This window comes from Leuciscus leuciscus (genome assembly GCF_965113295.1).
Source record: "Leuciscus leuciscus genome assembly, chromosome: 6".
Lineage (NCBI taxonomy): Eukaryota > Metazoa > Chordata > Actinopteri > Cypriniformes > Leuciscidae > Leuciscus > Leuciscus leuciscus.
Window position 1 is genome coordinate 26,605,645 of NC_138730.1, and position 20,154 is coordinate 26,625,798.

The 20,154-nt window shown below is 36.5% G+C and overlaps 2 protein-coding genes across 3 annotated transcripts; one reads left to right on the top strand and one right to left on the bottom strand.

Moving 5' to 3' along the window:
* Positions 1–195: 195 nt before the first annotated feature.
* On the top strand, positions 196–5,066 carry impa1 (inositol monophosphatase 1). Its single transcript, XM_082172862.1, has 9 exons — positions 196–424; positions 1,796–1,873; positions 1,969–2,102; positions 2,207–2,311; positions 3,571–3,616; positions 3,816–3,924; positions 4,013–4,121; positions 4,220–4,371; positions 4,678–5,066. Exons 2-9 carry the CDS (start codon positions 1,811–1,813, stop codon positions 4,809–4,811), a joined length of 852 nt encoding a protein of 283 aa, XP_082028988.1. The 5' UTR covers positions 196–424; positions 1,796–1,810; the 3' UTR covers positions 4,812–5,066.
* Positions 5,067–5,506: 440 nt separating this feature from the next.
* On the bottom strand, positions 5,507–19,101 carry LOC309501002 (uncharacterized protein). Of its 2 annotated transcripts, none has more exons than XM_082172856.1 (21): positions 18,912–19,101; positions 18,431–18,521; positions 17,002–17,067; positions 16,699–16,865; positions 16,443–16,609; positions 16,215–16,306; positions 15,354–15,524; positions 15,154–15,258; positions 13,715–13,960; positions 13,535–13,626; positions 13,260–13,442; positions 12,161–12,340; positions 11,961–12,059; positions 11,746–11,835; positions 8,535–8,649; positions 8,325–8,443; positions 8,129–8,242; positions 7,391–7,454; positions 7,219–7,306; positions 6,949–7,117; positions 5,507–6,213 (listed from the first exon to the last, which is right to left on the bottom strand). In XM_082172856.1, exons 1-21 carry the CDS (start codon positions 18,954–18,956, stop codon positions 6,043–6,045), a joined length of 2,634 nt encoding a protein of 877 aa, XP_082028982.1. In that variant the 5' UTR covers positions 18,957–19,101; the 3' UTR covers positions 5,507–6,042. The 2 variants fall into 2 exon arrangements, with proteins under 2 accessions (XP_082028982.1, XP_082028981.1); XM_082172855.1 differs by having other exon boundaries at positions 16,215–16,309; positions 18,912–19,100.
* Positions 19,102–20,154: the final 1,053 nt, after the last annotated feature.

The window sequence follows — 20,154 nt, forward strand, 5'->3', positions numbered from 1 at the left end:
CTTGAAAAGTAAAAATAGGGAGATTTCTGTTGTCCAAAGAATAAAACGTAAATTCAGAGAATACACTTCACAGCATTTCACATTTAAATACTGATTCATAGCTAATACTACATGCCCAGTTCAAAGGGTCAGGCAGTTGCTGTCATAGGGATGCTAAAAGAAAGAAAGACATACGGCGCATGCGCATCAGTAAGATATATATATATTTTTAAAGACGCACCTATGTACTAAACAGAACATTTAAACGTATAGTATTTAACTATATAAAAGAAGAAGTGGAATATTTCGTTGTACTAAATGCTTAGGCAGTTATTTGAAAATAACCCGATGGTTTTAGGGTTAATCTCGTCGGGTCCTTCAAGAAGAACCCGGAAACACAACAATCTTAACAGCAGAAAGTCTTCATTTCGCCGGTCATTGATTGGTAAGATGTTTGTGTTATTATTGTGTTATTGTGTCAAGTTCGTGTTTGGAATGTCGTTATATATACGCGTAGATCATAATGCATGCATTGTTTGCACCGATGTTTATATTTGACTAAATGATAAGTGGCGATGAAAGGAAGCAGATTTGTACAGTATCTTCACTAAAGATGAGCTAGAACTCATCTGTCATTCAGTTTTAGGATGAACTCGTATGCATTGCTCAGACATACACTTTTTGGATTATAAAATGCTTAAAATGCTCAAGTACCGTCAGACATTACTGGGTTTCTAGTTGCCAGCTGATTTAAGCTTTTTATGTTTACCCTTGTCCTCGACTTAGACTTCGAATTTTAAACTAAGAAATATATCTAACAAAAACATGATTCTAAACAGAGAGTGAAATAAGTGCACAGAATTTCGGTATTTATTGTGCAAAATGTGGTGGAAATTAGATGAGGTGGAAATGACACTGAAGCACTTTTTACTAGCCACAACTGTCAAAATGGAGCTTAAATGAAAGACACATAATTGATTTAGGTTTTACAGCAGGTAAAACTTTAACGCCAAAAATATTCTATATAAGTTTTTTTGTTTTGTTTTTTAAGGTTCTCAAATGATTACATAAAACTTTCATGTTTAATGGGTTATACTTTTTTTTTCTAGCGATGACGTATGTTTATGGGCTGTTTAATTAATACAATTTAATCCAAATAAATAATGAATTAAAATTAATTCATTAAAACTAGATCCATAAAATGATCCTATAATGGGAACCCAAATGTTCTATATATGAAGCGCCAGAGCCTGACAGAACCCTTTTTAGGTTCTATATTGAATCTTTTGTTCTAAAGGCCAATTCACACTGCACAGACAAACACCAACAAGTTGGCTGATGTATTTAGAATGTTATGAAAAATAAATGTCATGTTCACACTGCCCCAACAGACACCGAATAACTCTGATTGAACATGTTCAGGCGGGTGAAAACAAACCCCGACCCAATGGCAACAGACGCCGACAGGGGACACAACAAACGTGTTTGTTGATGTTTGTCTGTGCTGTGTGAATTGGCCTTAAGAGTGTAGTACGTTTTTGCTAGGGTAGGGGCTTTTTAAAGAAAGTCCTCGACCCAGTTGAAGGCCTATTTATAGAAAGAATACTATATAAGGAGTGTGTGCTGGGATTAAGGGACTGCCAGAGAAGTGGTAAAAATCTGGAGTTAATCAGTAACAAGCTGCCTCGTCAAATAAAATGAGGTTTAAAATGCAGCTTTTATCTAGTGTGACTCCTGAATCGATTTAGAGCAACATTACATATTAATATATGCATCTGATATTGATGAGAATAAATATGTTTTTATGTCCAATCAGAAAGGGGCTCTCACAATGCCTGACCTTTGGCAGGATGCTATGGACCATGCCGTGACTGTGGCCAGGAAATCAGGAGAGGTGAGATACCATCGTTCTTTTAAACGATGCAATTTTGTTGTTGTTGTTGTTGTAATTTTCTTGTACTGAAACCTTGTTATCTCTGTTGTCCTCAGATTGTGAGGGATACTTTGCAGAATGACCTAAAGATCATGTGTAAAAGCTCTTCTGTTGACCTGGTCACTAAAACAGACCAGAATGTGGAGCAACTTATTATTACGTCAGTGAAGGAGAAGTTTCCTGGACACAGGTATTGAGTCCTTCATGTTAATACAGGGTCAGAAGTTTCCAAGATAGAGCATATTGAATCTAAAGTAAAGAGAATATACCATAGTCTGCTCCTGTTTGTTTCAGTTTCATTGGTGAAGAGTCAGTGGCTGCAGGAGAACCTTGTGTTTTGACTGAAAACCCAACATGGATTATTGACCCTGTGGATGGGACCACTAACTTTGTGCATGGGTAATGTATTAAAATTGTATTCACTGATACAGTGGGGTTCAAAGGTTTCAGACCACTTGTGAAATTAAATAAATGTAAATATATATTATATATTTTTTTAATTAAAAGAAAAGAAAAAACAATTAAATATGTCATATTTTAATAGACCATTTTCACATTTCCGGGGTTGTCAGAAGCGGAAGTCGCCATTGTTGGGTTAAAGTATACAGCGGTGAATGAGAGACTACATTAAATATATTGTTTGTGTTCCCATTTGCTCAAATAGCAAAAGAAAAACTCCACAATAGCGTTTTCACAACTTTCAAAAAGAGGAAAAAAATAGAGCGAGATTGATAACGGCAGTCGAAAGAGAGAAAGACGTCAATTTTACAGTCACTCCAACCCGATCTTAAGGCAATTCGTTCGAATTTTACAAGGTGGCTAATTCGTAAGAATTCATACGACCTCACTCGTACATATTTTACGAGTTGCCCAATTCGTATGAATTCGTAAGAATGACCTACACCTGACCCCACCCCTAAACCTGCCCATCACGTGGGTTTAGACAAATTGTACGAATTCATTAGCCACCTTTTACTCACTCGTACGAATTGGTTGTGAGATAGCGTTGGTCACTCCCACAGCCGCTGTAATAGAATGCAAATTTAATGCAAAGATCATATAATACAAAGTATAGTGTTATAAATGTACACAAATTATTTTATTTTTTTAAAGTGTAAAAAACAATTTTTAATAACAAATTATAAATCAGCATGACAATTTGAGTGAAAAAGTCGAGAAGTCAAAATTTCTTATAAATTTTCAGGCATAACTTTTATTTATTTTATTTAATCTAAAAATTTCAGTTTATTTTCAGGTTTAAATGGGATTTTAAACCCCATATTTTCAATGTGGTTTCAATTTTGGACCCCACTGGCATATGTTCAGGAAAGTGATTACTTTTATTACTATGAGAAAGTCGGGGACACACTTAACGACTGTAAGGACGATTATGAATGTAATTTGATACTTACGACTGATCATGCCCAAACGCTTTCACATTCAGTCGGTGTTCACAGTCAGTGTTTAAAATCTGCTCCAGTCGTTGGAAACAGTCTGTGTGTTCAGTTCAGTCTTAGAATGTTTCAGCTAGTCGTTAAGTGTGACCCCGGCATTAGTGAGACATGATATATCTGATCAATTACATATTTGACTTATACTTTGCAACTTTTCATACTTTTCTAGCATGAGCTGCACTAAATATGCTTTCCTTTGTCCAGATATCCATGTGTTGCTATATGCATTGGCTTTGCTGTCAACAAAACGGTAAGCATCATTTGCTCTCAAATGCACTATTAGAATAACAAATTGACAGCACTTGTAATGGATCTTTGCAACTGTGTGGTTAGATGAAATCGGAAACTGACACTTTGCTCCTACTTTGATCATTTATCATGCCTTTGGAAGCTTTGGAAGTTTTCCAGTGGGAAGAGTGTCTGTCAAACTCATCATTCTTCTATTGCAGTTAGAGTTTGGTGTGGTGTATAGCTGCATAGAAGACAAGATGTACACTGCTCGAAAAGGGAAGGGTGCTTTTTGCAATGGACAGCCACTGCAAGTGTCGGACCAAAAAGGTGACCTTTCTTCTTGGGCATGTTGATCCATGTTTGTTTGTTGGCAGTCATCTGAATTCTCTCCAATTGTTTCCAAATCATATAACAGAGATTAACCAGTCAATCATCGCTACAGAGTTTGGCTCTAATAGAGATCCTGAAATTGTTGATAAGATTTTCTCTAGTATGAGGAAGATCTTGTGTCTGCCAGTTCATGGGTATGTGCCACGTTTCTTCCACACACAGCTCATGTGTACACGATTATACTGTAATGTGCATTAACAAATACCTCTTGAATATTAATTTCCTTCCTAAGGATACGTGGTGTTGGATCTGCTGCCATCAACATGTGCTTGGTTGCATCTGGTTGTGTAGAGGCCTATTATGAGATTGGGATCCACTGTTGGGATGTAGCAGCTGCGGCAGTCATAGTCTCAGAGGCAGGAGGAGTTCTCATGGATGTTGAAGGTAAAAAGAGCTCTTGCTAGCGTTCAGTTATTTTTATACTTAAATGTTATTTCAGTTAGTTGCCAAGGCAACATTTATCATTGAAGTTTTTTTCAAAGCTTAAGTTTTATTTTTTTTACAACAATTAAAAAAAAATAGTGGATAACAATAACACTATTTTGAATGTTAACACCAACTGTATCTCATTACTCTATTTTTGTCAGTAGTTGGCTTTTCCAAAATATGTGTTTTTAGAAATGACTTATTTTATTAAATTTGAATGATTGTTGTGTATTAGCATGTTTCCCCCCTCTAAAATGCCCACAGGTGGACCGATGGACCTGATGTCTAGAAGAGTTGTTGCAGCAAATAACAACATAATTGGAGAGAGAATCATAAAAGAGATTGAGGCATTTTCAGCTGTTAGAGATGACGCACCGGTGGACCCTAGTATAAAATAAAACGTATTTTGAAGAAAGCTCCTGTGCTATTGAAGTATGATATTATTAGTACATTTTAAATTCAGGACACTTTATCATATTTTGTATGTTGCGTAAATGATTTCTGTCTTACAATGGTGAAAAATGTATTGTTTAAAGCTATGTGCAAATGTTTGATTATAAACGTTTAGCTATTGAATGTCCAATTCATTGCCATTAAATATGTTACTTGTATATTTTATACAGCAGTTCAATAAACAGTAAGTTAATGAGTAACTTACCTTTGAGACCTTATTTATTTTTGCTCCGACAGCTGAAGTTTAAAACGACTTCACAGCAGAATCAGCCGCTGGGTTTCCAAACACAGTAGTGTCGTTTACGAATGAGTGTTTTGCATGAATCGGTTTAGTAAAACAGTGAGTCACCGATTCACTGATAATACACAAAAAGCCACTTTCTCCCACCTACTGGCGTTACAATGTAACCTGCTGAAAGAGAGCGCCTGTCTGGCACGGACAAATACCGACAAGCGGAGTGATTCCAACAGTAAACAGCTCCAATGCCAGCTTTTTTGGGAAAAACTTCTAATAAAAATATAAAAGCACATATTTCTGGCAGCTGAAAATATACACACACACACACACACAAAAACCTATTAGGCTTTGGTTTTAACAGCCATGTTATTTCATCATTCATAAACAGAAAAAAAATGAGACTGTGAGAAAATAAATGTTTTATTCACCGTTATTCACACAGTAAATAATAATCTTCGCAACACATAACCTCTCATACTTCTTACAGATCATGCTAATACCCATTTCACAAGGGCCAAAAGTGCAAACTTGTGCTCAGTATAATGCATATACCGTATGCTGACTTAATATAAAATTAATATAAAACAGTTAAAACAAGTATGAGTAGATACTCACAGCCAACAATTAGAGAACTTCAGAAGTTTTGAAAATCACAAGCTTTAACAGAAGTAGGGTTATGTAAAGTGACCATAAGTATGATACAGAAACTTTAGTGCTTATATTGTAAAAACGGATAAAAATCTGTAATTGCTGGTCGCTCTGCTCATTTTAAGGCATAATTTTCCACTGACATAACATTAAAATTGTGTAAGGGTAAGAAAGACTTTCTTTTTTTCTCCATAATAATGTATTGAAGAAAAAATGTGGCTGGATCCAGAGATTCGCCAATTTGTTTGTGTTAATAGTGACAGCAAAATTGCATATACAGTCCATGCTCTTCAATCAGTCAGCAGCAATAGTTGCTGGGATTCCTCAGGCACGGCACGGCTCAAGATGGAGTACCATGGAGCTCCCGCTATAGGAGGAGAAGAGGGGGACGGTGTGGGAAGAGCAGCTGTCTTCAATCCAGGAGCTGCAACTCTGGTCAGACCCACCCTCTTTTTTAAGATCTGAGAGGATACAACACTTGATATATGAAGCAGTCACAATCAAAACATTCTGGATAACACATAATTGCATATAACAATTTCATTGTTTTATTAATGTCACAGTGTGAGCTTGTATATGTACTGTAAGTATGACTGTATTTCTTTAAAGACTTTGCAAAAAAATACTGCTAAGTAGAATCACAATAAAAAAATAAAAAAAACTAATGTATAAATGTAATATTTACGTGTAACAAAATATGTAAATTATTATAAATATATTATAATAAATTCTAAATTTTTTTGCATAATTTTAAAGGTGCATTCAGGTGCCAATGTAAAAAGTTTTACACATTAAGAAATAAATTGTATTTTTGAGACTGTACTCATGATAGTTTTCTATAAAAAACTGTTTATGTATGGTGTGGGTTGTCTAACATCGTTGTGGTATTCGTACTTAAAGTACATAAAGAAAAGTGATGCTAACGTTAGCTAAAGAACCAGAAATTATCTTATTATTATTCCTTATAAAACAACATTAAAATAACTATGAATGCGTGGGTTCTTTAAGGTGGTTCAATTAAAACCACAAGACAACAATGTGCATTTTATGGCATTATTATTTTCACTTAGAACTCCCTTACTATGCACAATAATCATTGTTATCTCAAATGACAGGATATGACAGTTTAACTACACAAATGATGCTTTGGTCTATTACATAGTAACATGAATGCTTTAAATCCAGTAAGCACTAACCTGCCGCAGTCTGTCCTCGTACCGGTGATCCGGCTCTAACGGTTGTTTGTCTGGGACTGGCACTTTCCAGCGGTCCATTTCTACCCTCAACTCTGCACCATCAAACAGTACCACAGGATCCAGTGCACTGTTGTTTATAAGCTCCACCAGACACTCTTTATAATGTAACCTAAAAGTGAGCATGACATTTGAGAAAATCTCTGGGTTTGTATTTATGAAAGAACATATTTCACTGAATGATAAAGGATGATCAAAGTAAGTTCTCCTTACGTGCAGTAACCATTGTACTCGGCTTCTCGACCACATGGCTCCTCTTTCACAGCTCCTGTTTCTTGGACCTCCATTACACCACAGATGCCTACAAGGACACATTTGAATATGCACTGAAATGTGACATCTAAACATCCGATATTCACACGTAGGCTTATTTCAAATGATGTACCTTTAGAGTGTCTCCTCACCGAATCTTTGGGGCTGAACATGAGAGGATGTGATATCCCATAGTGCTGAAAAGATAAATAAATGTAGCTTAGCCAATTTTAACTGCGGCAGGGTATGATGGATGTTTCGGGTTTAAGGCCCCGATAAACTCACAATGGAGTTCTTTTTCGTTCTTCGCTTAGGGGTAAAAAGAAGTTTGAAATACACGAGCAGTGGTATACGGTTAGTGAACATCTGACGCCACCCATACTGCTGAGAGCGGTGTTTAGATGAATATGTAATATGTATTATTTCTTTGAATAACAAAAATGACAGCGGTGAGAAAACAGCAGTTAAGAAAGCATCTGATCATTGCGACACAGATGTGTTTGCACGAGCTTAGCAGTTCAGCACTCCAGTCAAGTCACGTCATGTTTATTTATAATCCACGTTATACAATGCATTGCTTTAAATGAAGCAGCTTTCCAGTGTGCTCATGTTTTATATGCATCTGATCTCAACGGACTGAATAGAAGAAATTAACAGGAGAAGGCGGAGCCTCACAGCACACCTACCCGCTACGTAATCGCCATGGTAGTTCGAAGGTGTTTACCAGCTTTGGTGAGCTATTTTGAACTCCTGAAATGAACTTAATTTTGGCCTCATTTTGATAGAAATTACATCAAACCAGTTTGCTCTTTGATTTCGCTTGAAGTATATCGGGGCCTTTAAGCTAGATTACAGTAGAGACGTCTGTCACCTGCAGCAGGGTCCGTAGTCTCGGGACACTCCAGTCCCTCAGATGATATAGGCAGTTTCGAGGATGGTGAGCATGTAACCCTTTAGCTGTGCACTCGATTGAAAAATTACAGGCCTGTAAGGACAACAGATGCTAATTAATTGATACAGAGCTCTGTGGTAACTACACTGACAACTGCTGAGAGAACTAAACTTACAGAGCCTTGTTTAAATGGCTGACTGCAGCCTCCACAGAATTCGTGTTGGCACTGAGTGCATCTGAAATGCAAACAGCCTCCTCTAGCCAGGAAGAAGCGAAATTTGCATTTTGGACAATCTGAAAGGGTCATGGAGAACGTTACAACCTGGTAAAAAGTTCCAACAAGAAACTTTGCACCAAGAACCGTCATTGAGAGTTTTTGTTTTACCTATTTTGTTCCTGCTGAGGAGCTGCTCCAGCCTTGAGTTCTGGTACTCGGGGCTGTTGAGCTGCTCCCACTCTTTGAACTTCTTACATGAGATTCCTTCATGCTGTGGAGCCCACTAGAAAACAAGCATCAGATCAACAGCATCCATAAATATGAGATAACAAGTACAATCACAATGCAGGGAATCAACAATAAGGCTGCTTCTCAATTCTAAGAATGCAAAGAACAGACTTGCATTCTCGCGGAGACTGTTCTCGCCAGGCTCCCTTGCAAGAACGAAATAGGAAGGACACAACACATATTTGTGTGAATTGAGATGTGCTGTGCCGTTTAGCACATTTTAGGCAGTGGGACAGCACCATCCAATACCACAATAAATAAAACTTAACTTCACAGATGTCATTACCTATTAAAGGTGATCTAAGTAACTTTTTTACCTTAACTGAACAGCTTCGGAGTCATTGGAATGGTTATATTACTTATTTCGGGTTGAATGGTGGTTGTTTCGCACCCCCCTGGTGCCCGTGAGCGGAAAATACGCACTTGCAACTTTGAGCCGGCGGGCCGCCGGCCGCTGCGTCAGGAAGTCTCGCGTGATATCAGGTCTCGCGATGTAAAAAATAGCTTTACGGCCAAAAGAAATCTGCTAAAATGCATTTCATTATTGCGCTCCCTCACGCTGTTTGAACCCGAATGAAGAAGACGTTTTAAAGAATGTCCCATCTGCTTTGATGTCGTTGATCTACTAGCCTCTGGTGTCTAAGAATCGCCAACGAGTTTTTACAACAGTGTTGTCAAATATCTATTCCGAAGCTGTGGGGGGAGCTCTAGAGACAAACCTGCGAGCAAAAAGCGAGAATACAGCGAAGAAACCCTGAAACTACTGAGCCCTGCTTTAAAATATGTACTTGCATAACTGCTATTATTTGATATATTTTTTATTTACATGAGTATTTGTGTAAATGAAGACGTATATTTAATGTTACGCTTTGTCAACTTTAAGATTCTTTTAAATAAGCCAATTAAAATTAAATGGCAATTCAATTCTCCAGGTATTTATAACTTTATTAAAATTATGCCAAACAAAACAACAAATGTTTGCTTTCATGAGCTGTCACGTATTTATGAGCTTTCAGCAGGAATCTCTTGAGTGAGAGCAAGCTTACAGGCTTCTGTACGTAGTCCGCCTGAGATGACTTCTGGGATTTTTAACCGTTCAATACTCTCAAGTCTATACTTGATGCATCCTCAATATTAAGAACACATCCGGGTACTTTCACGCGTTCTCTGTACTTGCGTTCTTGAGTATTGGAAACAGACTTTGACGGTTGATGACGACGTAGTAAAAAAACACAAGGATGTAAGAATGCATTTTGAGAAACAGCCTAAGAATGGTTTACTTCAGATGTGTACTTGTCTGGTCACCATTTTCAATAGCCCCAGTTCTACATGTTCTTTCTAGCAATGTCCCAACATTTTTTATTTATTTATATATAATGACTGACTAACTGCCATCTTCCATATTCACTGAAGCATACTACCAGTATGTAAAATCTTTTGAATGACACCCATCAGTGCAAAATTTTGATAAATGTTGATCTAGAGTGACGTTAAAGTTGTATGAATTCTGATATGACTGCTCAGACTGAGGTCGCATTGCAAAACATCAGGGGCCGTATTCACAAAACATCTTAAGGCTAAGTAGGCTTAAGTAGCTCCTGACTTGCCGATTTAGGAGAAACTCTTCAAAATAAAAGGTGTCAGTCCTAATTTTAGCAATCCTACATTTTTGCTCTAAGAGTATTTCACAAAGCATTTTAGCGCTAAAACCAGCTCCTAAACCTGTTAAAAGTTAGGGGTAGTCAAGAGGACTCCTAAATCACTAAGACCAAATCACAAACAATCCTAAAATCCGCCCAAAGACATTGTACACTATAATAGGTGCTGAGCCTTGGGTGCTGAACCTATTCTTCATAAATGCAATCATAAATGCAATCAATATTTAGATTTATAGACTTTCATCTGTGATGACATAACATAAAAGTTAATTTATGTATAGGCAATATGCATTGATTATGTAGAATAAAGCATTGCAGCCGAGTTGAAAATAATGTCCCATTGTCGGAGCCAATAGCCTTTTGGGAAGCTCAGGTGACCGGAGTTTGAGTTCCGGCTAGTGGACCTTTCCCGATCCCGTCCCCCCTTTCTCTCTCCCACTTAGCTTCCTATCTACTCACTGCCCTATCATAAAAAAAATGTCAAAAATAAATAAATAAACCATGTCCCATTACCTGTGGCAGTTGTTTCATGAGTTCACACTTACAAATAATCGAAAAAAGTAAGAGAGTAAAATAAGCGTCTTTGGCGTGCTGTACGAGGGGATTGAGGGCTCCGAGCTCAGAAAAACCCAGAATACTCCCCTGTATCCACGGCTGGGGATAGGAACCAGCCGAGAGTGAGGAGTCGGGGTGGCGGAGGGATGCAGAAAACTGTCGAGGTAACTAGGTGAGTCAGCTGTATATATACACATGTATATATGCCTCTATCCTCTCGAGCTTTGTTTATAATAATTTGTCATTTGAATTCTACAATCTCTCAAGATGCAGACAATGTAATAGGCTAACAATTAGCTAAACATATACTTGTTTAATTAGTGACACTAAGCCTACATTTTAATATCTTTATTTGAATATGACAACATTTTTATTTTAAAACCTTTATTTGAATACGGCAACATTTTATTTTAAAACATTTATTTGAATATGGTAACATGATACCTTGTTCTACAATATTTCTATGATTAAATCACTGACAAAAACTAATCAGCCAATCACTGTTTTCATAGTTAGTAAGCATGTTGAGATCATTCATAGCAACGAGTTCAACCCCGTCCTTTCTCTTAGCTTAAGACCTCTCTTTATTCCTTATTCAAATTTGATCTCAGCAGCTTTGTGAATAGATTTTAAGAGGAAACTCTTAATTAAGAACTTTTACTGCTATTTAGGAGAAGTGGTATGATCAAATGTTTTGTGAATACGGACCCAGACCTGTATCTGATTTAGGACCTGATTCACACTGTTCTGAGACAGATCTGACAGATCTGAGTCACGTATGAGCAAAAAAAAATCAGCCACTACTACCTGAAGTCTGAACGTAGCCTAAGGCATTTGATGCAAAGCATTAAATTGTGGTTTTCAAAGGTAAAACCTACCGGCCTTTTACATTGAAAGCATGTGCTTTTGCCACAGCTGGGGCAGTCCATCCTCAGCCTGTCTGCTTCATGAAGTAGTCCAAAGCAACACTAAAAAAATTTAATAAAACAAACCGTTTTACCAACTTTACAAAAATATAACCAGACATAAATTGCAATCATGGTCAGACCTGACATTATACAGCATTATAAAATATGTGAATGACTGAACTTACATGTGCACACCAGCGGAAGTTGGGCATTTCTTGTAGTGCTTGGTCTCTGAGCTTCCTCTGGAAAAGCTCATGGATCTCGGGGTCTAAATAATACCTGATCTACAGATACAAAAACATTTACAGTTAGTCATATTCTATATTCAATTTCATATGGTCTATATTTCAATAAATCAGGCACAAGATAAAAAAAAGCTCCACACCTGTGTGTCGAGTAGACTGAAATACTCCATAGACTCCTCCCTGCGGCCTCCTCGTACATCGGGAAGATTACAGAGGGGACACACAACATGTACTATATTCTTCTCCTTAATGACAGAGGAGAAGTACTTCTTAAAACAGCTCTCACAGAATGTGCAAGAGCAGTGTGTCATGGTGACCATCTGAAGAGGAAAAGAGAGGCAGATACTACATTTAGGACTATGAAAGAGATATATCCTACAGTGTATTATCCTCATGTGTACAATAATATGATATAACTAATATCAGGGCTAAAACAATAAGAATGGCTGGATGTCTTGGGGCCAGAGTGAGAGAGTTTTATGCTTAAAATAAATGTGTTGTAAAATTAAGTCCTGAATTTTCAGTAATCATAATAATTTAATTATATTATTATTAAATATTGTAATAACCATAGTAATATTATTACAATAATAAGGGAATAATAATAAATAGAAAAATATATTTAACGATTCAAACGTAAAAAAAAAAGAAAAAGTTTTTGAACGAAGTCCCTTATGCTCACTAAGCTAAGCTGCACTTATTTTATTGAAAATACAGTAAAAACAATAATATTATGAAATATTATTACTATTTAAAACAACTCTAATCATTTAAAATGTCATTTATTCCTGTGATGGCAAAGCTGAATTGTCAGCGTCATTACTCCAGTCTTCAGTGTCACATGATCCTTCAGACATTTATTCTAATACTGCTGCTCAATCAGTTCTTATTATCAATGTTGAAAACAATCGTGCTGCTTAATATTCCTTGAGAAAACCCAATGCATTTTTTCAGGATTCTTTGATGAATAGAAAGTTCAAAAGACCAGCATTTACTTGAAATATAAATCTTTTGTAACATTATAAATGTCTTCACTGTCACTTCTAAACAATTGAATGCTACCTTGATGACAAAGTATTCATTCATTAAGAAAATAAATGTATTACTGGCCCAAAACCTTTGAACAGTAGTGTATTAATTATTATCATTAAATATCAATATAATGCATAATTATCATTTGAGGTAAATAATTTCAAGGTGGCTATTTTTAGGTCAAGAACACAATTCATTTATTCTCACCCTGTTGAAGGAAACTTGCTCCTCGCATATAGGGCAATCGTGGCAGAGATATTTCAGAGCAGAAGGGAGGTCTCGGCATGACTGCACTGCTTCCAGTACATCTGTGGAGCTGAAACTGCACCCCTCCAGACTCAAGATGCTCTTAAACATTTCGGCTTTCTCACCTTGGACTCCACCTGGGATCTGACAGTAGGTTCTTTGTTTAGTGCAGTCCTGTACAAAATGGGTGAGTGAAAAATAGGTGAAAAGGCTATCTTGATTTGGCCTTCTCTTACCTCCATGTCCTCAAACTTCTTCAGCTGAATAAGAAATCCCTGCTCGTTAATGCTAATCACCCTGTCAGGCTGCCTCAGAACATGCTCTGCATCTGAGAAAACACAAAAGTGGATATTAAAACTTTTCATTGAAATAGTCAATTTTGTTTAGTGTTGGTTACTAGTTATGTCCCACAGTACCTCTCTGATTTCTGAAGAGCACCCAGGCCTGGTCTGGCTGCGCTGCAGGGTATTTGACATCCAGAACCTCTCCTCCTGCATTCTGCTTTCTCTGGAAGTAGATGGTGAGCTTGTTCTTCATCTTGCTGGGAGAGATGCCCACAGGAAGCCTGCTCACCACCACCTTGTGATGGTTGTCCACTAATCCTGGGTGAACCCTGGGAGTCCCACCACAATCCTGCCACGGTCCTCCAGCATTAAGAACATCTTCATGAGAAAATTAAAGTCAATTTTAATTCAGTGTAACGTTAGCATTATTTTACACAATGTGTGTAAGAGGCACCAGTACAAACTGGAACAACGTTACGATCACTTGAATGTTACGCTGAACATACATACTGTTCAATACATCTGTTTTAAATTCAGAAAATGAATGTCCAGCAATTGGACAGTTCAAGCTCAATTATAATCCAGTTAAACTGCTTGACAATTCCTGTGTTGATAAATTTCCGACTGAAACAAGATCTGGGTGGGACATATTGAAGCTACTTTATAGCCATGAATCTTGATTAGCTACTTTTTCATCTGCGGAAGATGTAGAATGTAAAGTAAAAATTCTATTCACTATCTCCAATGGGCAACTGACATTTAATAATAACTTATAAACAGTTATAGATAGACCTACTGTGAGCTATGAGGTTGTTCTGTCCACATTATTATAAGCCATCAGACCACACACACACACACACACACACACACACACACACACACACACACACACACACACACACACACACACACACACACACACACACACACACTATATATATACAGTATATGTGTGTCATTGATAAATAAAGCTTCAAAAAAGGTGTTTTTAAAAAATCTTTTCAAAACTGATGTAATGCATATTTTTGAGTCATGAACAAACCGTTTAAACAAGTTTCAGTTGTTAAATAAAATTTCTAAATGTTTAAATAATTGTCAGGTGGTATAGCCAAATAGTTGTATGTATACATACTGTAGTTGTACCACCTGTCATGAAAGTGTACCAACCTACCCATACTTGAAATTAGAAGTTTTTACCAGTATTTGAGAGAGATCTACAAATTGTTTCATTCTGCCATAAGGATCAGTTGGGCTCCTCTGGATGATGCATTATCATGTTTACTGTTATTACCTTGTCAATTCATAATAAAAGAGCCATGTTTGCAGTTGTTCCACCCTGACATTCTAAAATATACAAATTGATGGACAAAAGTTTTTCAATTATCTCAGCAGTTTTAAAACTAATAATATTTATAAAATGTGTTTATATGAAAGAGTTCAAACCTAAAATGATGCCATAGCATTTTTTAATTTTGAATAGAAAGGAAGAAAAAGATAAGTTTATTTTAAGAGTATACTCGCACAAAAAGCCACATGTCTTTAAAAACAAGGTTAAATGATGTGTAATTTACCTTTCTCCCTGTTGCTTAACTGGTACACGCTGACAACTCTTTGTAACTGAAGGCTTTTGAACATGCCGTCTATGTCATCTACATTAGAAGTACTGCTGGTGGGAGCTGAAGCAGAGGTAATCTTTAATTAATTCAAAACTGTACAAAGGGCGTTTTAAAATATCACCTGAACATATTTACATATTACATAAACATATTACCTGAGGCAGGAGAAATGAATGGGTTTGTTTGGTGGTTGGTGTCCAAAGCTTGTGCATCAAATGTGATTCCAAAATCCAGCAACTCTTGCGTGTATGATCTCCTTACCCCACTCATCTCTGTTTCACTGACTTGATTCAGGTTCATCTGGGACTTTGTACTCTTGGGTAGGACTAGTGAAAGAAACATTACGGTTAGCCAGGAATCAAAAGTGAAAGTCTGAAACATTAATTCATAGCACTAAATCGATAATCTCGGAAACTGTAATGGAGCAGCATAATGGAAGCCTGCTTTCTGCTTCCAAGATGGAGATTTCAGCTTTATTTACCAACTCACTAAAGATCACATACTCTGACAAACTGAACTGTGGTGATCAGATGGGCAATGCAAGTATGAATTTGGTGTGATGACTGTGAATGACTTGGGTTATTACAGTTAACTAAAACCTAAAACTAAAACCATGAGAAAATATTTTTGTTACTTGAAATTTGAAAGTTAACTGAAATTAAATATATATATAAAAAAACGATAAAAATTATTTTAGCTAGTTGCCAAGTCAACATTTTTCATTTTCTAAAAATAACTAAAACAAACAAAAAAAAGAATAAAAACTACATAGACATTAGCAAAATATCAAAAACTAATAAAAATTGTAAAAACATTTACAATACTTTTACTAAAATTAAAATTAAAACAGAAAATATATTTTAAAAAAACACAAATTAATAAAAACTATAATAGTAACTCAATAATAGTAAAATAACACTGGTGTATATAGAGAGTAAAAAAAATGCATAAAACTGAAAATCTGAAGTAGTAAACAATCTATGCAAGACTAATACAGCAGAAAAATCAATGTTTACTGTTGCTGGCATGTTGAGGCACAGATGAAGTGGACGCTTCGTGTTGAGCTGTTGAAGTCTTCTGCATTGAACTGCTGCCTGTATGTGGCCAGCTGCTGCACAAACAACAAAAAAGAAAATTTAAGACAACATCAGTACCACTGATCATTAAAAAGGTGATAAACTGAGAGACTGAGGCCTAATGCTTTTGATAAGAATGACTAAGCTGCAACTCAAACAAGCACTGACCTGCCATAGGATGAAACAGGATTCGGTTGAACTACCAGTTCAGCCGGCAGGTGCTTTGCTTGAGAATATAGTGGAGGGGTTTGGACAGAATAGGTGGCAAATAGAGGAGTTTCGCGCTGAAAGGCGGCAATCATCTCCTCCAGAACTATAGACAAGTTTGACCACCCCTGGAAATCAAACATTTAAATCCAGAGTGATAAATATAAATGATAAACTTCAAAGAAGTAATGATGAAATAACTACATAACTGACTTACAATCTTCCAGTTGCTGAGACAGTGGAGAAGAATGCGACCATGGTCATCAACATTGCTGCTTTTAGCATTGATAACCATGGAGGGTGAAGGGCAGACGTAACACCTGGGTGGATTTTTGGGATGGGTCTCGTGGATCCAGATGCAAACTGGAATATTGTACTTGGAGTCTTTGTAACAACATAAAACATACTATATGAGTTTCAGTTGGTGGAAAGCCAATAGAATAAATAAAGAACAAAGAACAATATAAACATGGGAAGGGATGAGTTATATGTTGCAGTAGATCTTCTGAAACCAGTTTACCTTCATATGTTACAGGAACAGTGCCACCCAAATAAACCAACTTCTTCTTATCATTGTTGGGATAGACTGTAAAAAGAGAAGACAACCGAACTCAGCAAATACACATGCAAGAAAATGTGCACAGTAAGCAAAAATTCTACATATCTGTTATACACTTGTTTTTAAGAGTTTTCGTTTTATATAGAAGACAGGGATAATCTGTACAATCTGTACGCCAGTGAATATTTATCAGTGTTCAATACTTTCAATAGTCAATTTCTGTATAGGCACAAACCTTAAGGTCAATTCACACCAAGAACTAAAACTATAAAGATTACTACACTACCATGCAATAACAATACATTATAATTCTAACATCCAACTTTACTTCTCTTTTAGGCCTAACATTCTAACACTTGAACAAAATGTACTCTGAAGTTTGTGTCAAAACCAGTGGAAAATTCTGATATGCTGGCTAGACAATATAAAAAATATAACAGTCAAGAATAGTCTCATGAAATATTGAGTAATCAACTGAACTTCATTCCATTTTTTAAATGATTTGAGATCTAAGTTGCTTCTACCTAGTAACAGAAGGGTTTGCATATTATGTAATGTATCATGCCACTTTTGCCATGCTCCTATTCTATAAAAACTGTTGTATTCTTTTTGCTGGTGGGATTCTCTCTGAAATTTGTCTGAGATCCTCCGCCCGTGATTAAAGCATATTCAAAGGCATTGTCTGGAGTCTGTCTAGTTAATGCTGTGCAGCAAGTTAGTAAGGGAAGCTTACTAGACACTTTGATAGTGTTATAGGAAAAGGGACTAGACGTCGTCTAACTCGAAGCCAGTTGTCGACTGTAGACGCAGTGCTAGAGTATAAAGATATTAAGTGTTGGGTGTCGATTGGAGTCGCCCCAGGATGTGGAAGTTCAACCATACGTGCTTTAGCAAAAGAGAACAAACCTCATTGGTTCTTGCGGAAGCTCAAAGTGCTGCGTAACACACGAGAATAAACCTCATTGGTTCTTGCACGTCGGGCGAACATGCTTTTGAGCTTCCGTTTACCACAACTGATGTGTGAGTTGATGAATGTTTATGTGAATAAAAGCTTCAATTAAATCGGTTCATCATATAAAGCGATTGTGTCTCTTCAGCACTTGATCCATATGGATTAACGTTAGTTTTACGATCTCTTTATTAACTTTTTGAAGCGTCAAAGTGTCAGTTGCGTGGACTGTCAATGGAGGGACAGAAAGCTCTCAGATGTCATTCAAAAGATCTTCATATGTGATCCGAAGATGAACTAAAGTCCTACGAGTTTGGAACGACATGAGGGTGAGTAAAAGATGACAGAATTTTCATTTTTGGGTGAAATAACCCAAACCCCTGCTACACTTTGACAAAGATCTGTTGTAAGACCATGTTGTGCTTTTAAATATCAACTTACGGTAATAGTCCACGTATAGTTGCAGGTTTGGGAAAACTGCCGACACATCTTTGATGTCATCAAGCACATCATCTGGGTAGCAGTAATTACACTATTGAGAAAATGTCAAGATAGTGATCAGGACAAAGTGACATCTGGATCCTGTCTGATGCACCACAACGTCAAGACAAATTTCACTAATAGAATATTAATATGGTAACCAATAGGCCTATAGTTAACTGTTTTTTTTTTTTCAACAGAACTGTCGTAACCTGGTATTTAATCACCACTATCAAACGCAAAGTAAACAAAATGACTGAAGATTCTGAAAGGAGATCCCTGAGGGAGTTTATCATGATATCTGACCGGACAGCTGATCATATTGAAATATCTAGTTCAGTGTCTCATCTGGCTCAATTTTGATCTTGATGCACTATGGGTAATTAGCTTGTTAGCTCAGTAAACATTACAGTCAGCCTGCTAGTGTTGACAGTAAACCTACCTCGATAAGTGTTTGAAAATTCAGATCGGCTGTAACGCGCGACATCCTCTAACTGCACGAGCACCGCTCATGCATTCAGCGTCAAGTGATATTAAAATCAGAACGAGAATTCATATATTTTGCTTCCTCCATCGCTTAAGTTTACATGTCATAAAGCCAGTTTTGGTTTCTATTACCCATGAACGTCACTACGTCTCGTTGATACCGAAAGTTGAAACATGGCTGTAGTTGTCTGCCATATTGAGTGTGGCAGAAATGTAGCTGTTCGAGATTTTCTTTAGTTTTATGATTTTCAGATATTTGTTTATCAAACACCAGTGATTCAGCCAAACTGAATTTTTGGTCTAGATAATGACATGGAGTTAGAGGCAAAAGTCGAGCACAGATTAAAACAATATTCCTGTTTGTCGAGCATATAATATTGGCAATGAACAACATCCATTGTTGCTGTACCACTGGATGTCAGTATAACACATAAAATCTCTGAGGACTCTGCACTGCGCTGCATCCTAATACACCGAGAGGAAGAACAGGTCAGTTTTTAATTACTGAGCTGCTTAGAGTCTATGTAGGTTTATCACTTATCTGTAAAAAAAAAAAAAAAAAAAAAGAAGAAGAAGAAGAAAAAATAATAATACTTGTATTCAACAAGAATACATTAAATTGATCAAACGTAAAGACATTTATAATGCATCCAAAAAAAGTATAATAAATGCTGTTTTTCTGAAAAAGAAGAAAATCCATCTTGGTTTCCACAAAAATGCAGCACAGCTGTTTTCAACATTGATAATAATAAGAAATGTTTCTTGAGCAGCAAATCAGCATATTAGAATGATTTCTGAAGGATCATGTGACACTGAAGACTGGACTAATGTGCTGAAAATGTAGCTTTGCCGTCACAGGAATAAATGACATTTTAAATTGTGATAATATTGGCATAACATTTTATTATTATGCAACTGGTTTTTGTTTTCACATTTAAAACATTTCACATGAAACATTTCCCCCCTATTCAACATTTACTTGTATATGAAAAATACAAAAAGCTTGTGTAATTGAGAATTATTTTGAATTAGCCCCCCAGCATATGACAATGCTGACAAAAATGTGATACAAAAGAGGTATAAATGTGTTTAAATGAATATCTTGCTTCTGTCAGGACATGGCAGACAGTAATGTTTATTTAAAATATATTTGTTTTTATATAATCAAATCTATATGAAAGTTTTGTGGTTTTATGCCA

Bases quoted from the DNA above. Each gene is read 5' to 3' on its own strand.
- impa1 (XM_082172862.1), top strand. From the start codon at position 1,811: ATGCCTGACCTTTGGCAGGATGCTATGGACCATGCCGTGACTGTGGCC. The intron at 1,874-1,968 runs GTGAGATACCAT...TGTTGTCCTCAG, and splicing joins TGGCCAGGAAATCAGGAGAG to ATTGTGAGGGATACTTTGCA. The intron at 4,372-4,677 runs GTAAAAAGAGCT...AAATGCCCACAG, and splicing joins AGTTCTCATGGATGTTGAAG to GTGGACCGATGGACCTGATG.
- LOC309501002 (XM_082172855.1), bottom strand. From the start codon at position 18,956: ATGTCGCGCGTTACAGCCGATCTGAATTTTCAAACACTTATCGAG. The intron at 18,522-18,911 runs GTAGGTTTACTG...TTTTCTCAATAG, and splicing joins ATTTTCAAACACTTATCGAG to TGTAATTACTGCTACCCAGA. The intron at 8,444-8,534 runs GTAAAACAAAAA...TGACCCTTTCAG, and splicing joins CCTCAGCAGGAACAAAATAG to ATTGTCCAAAATGCAAATTT.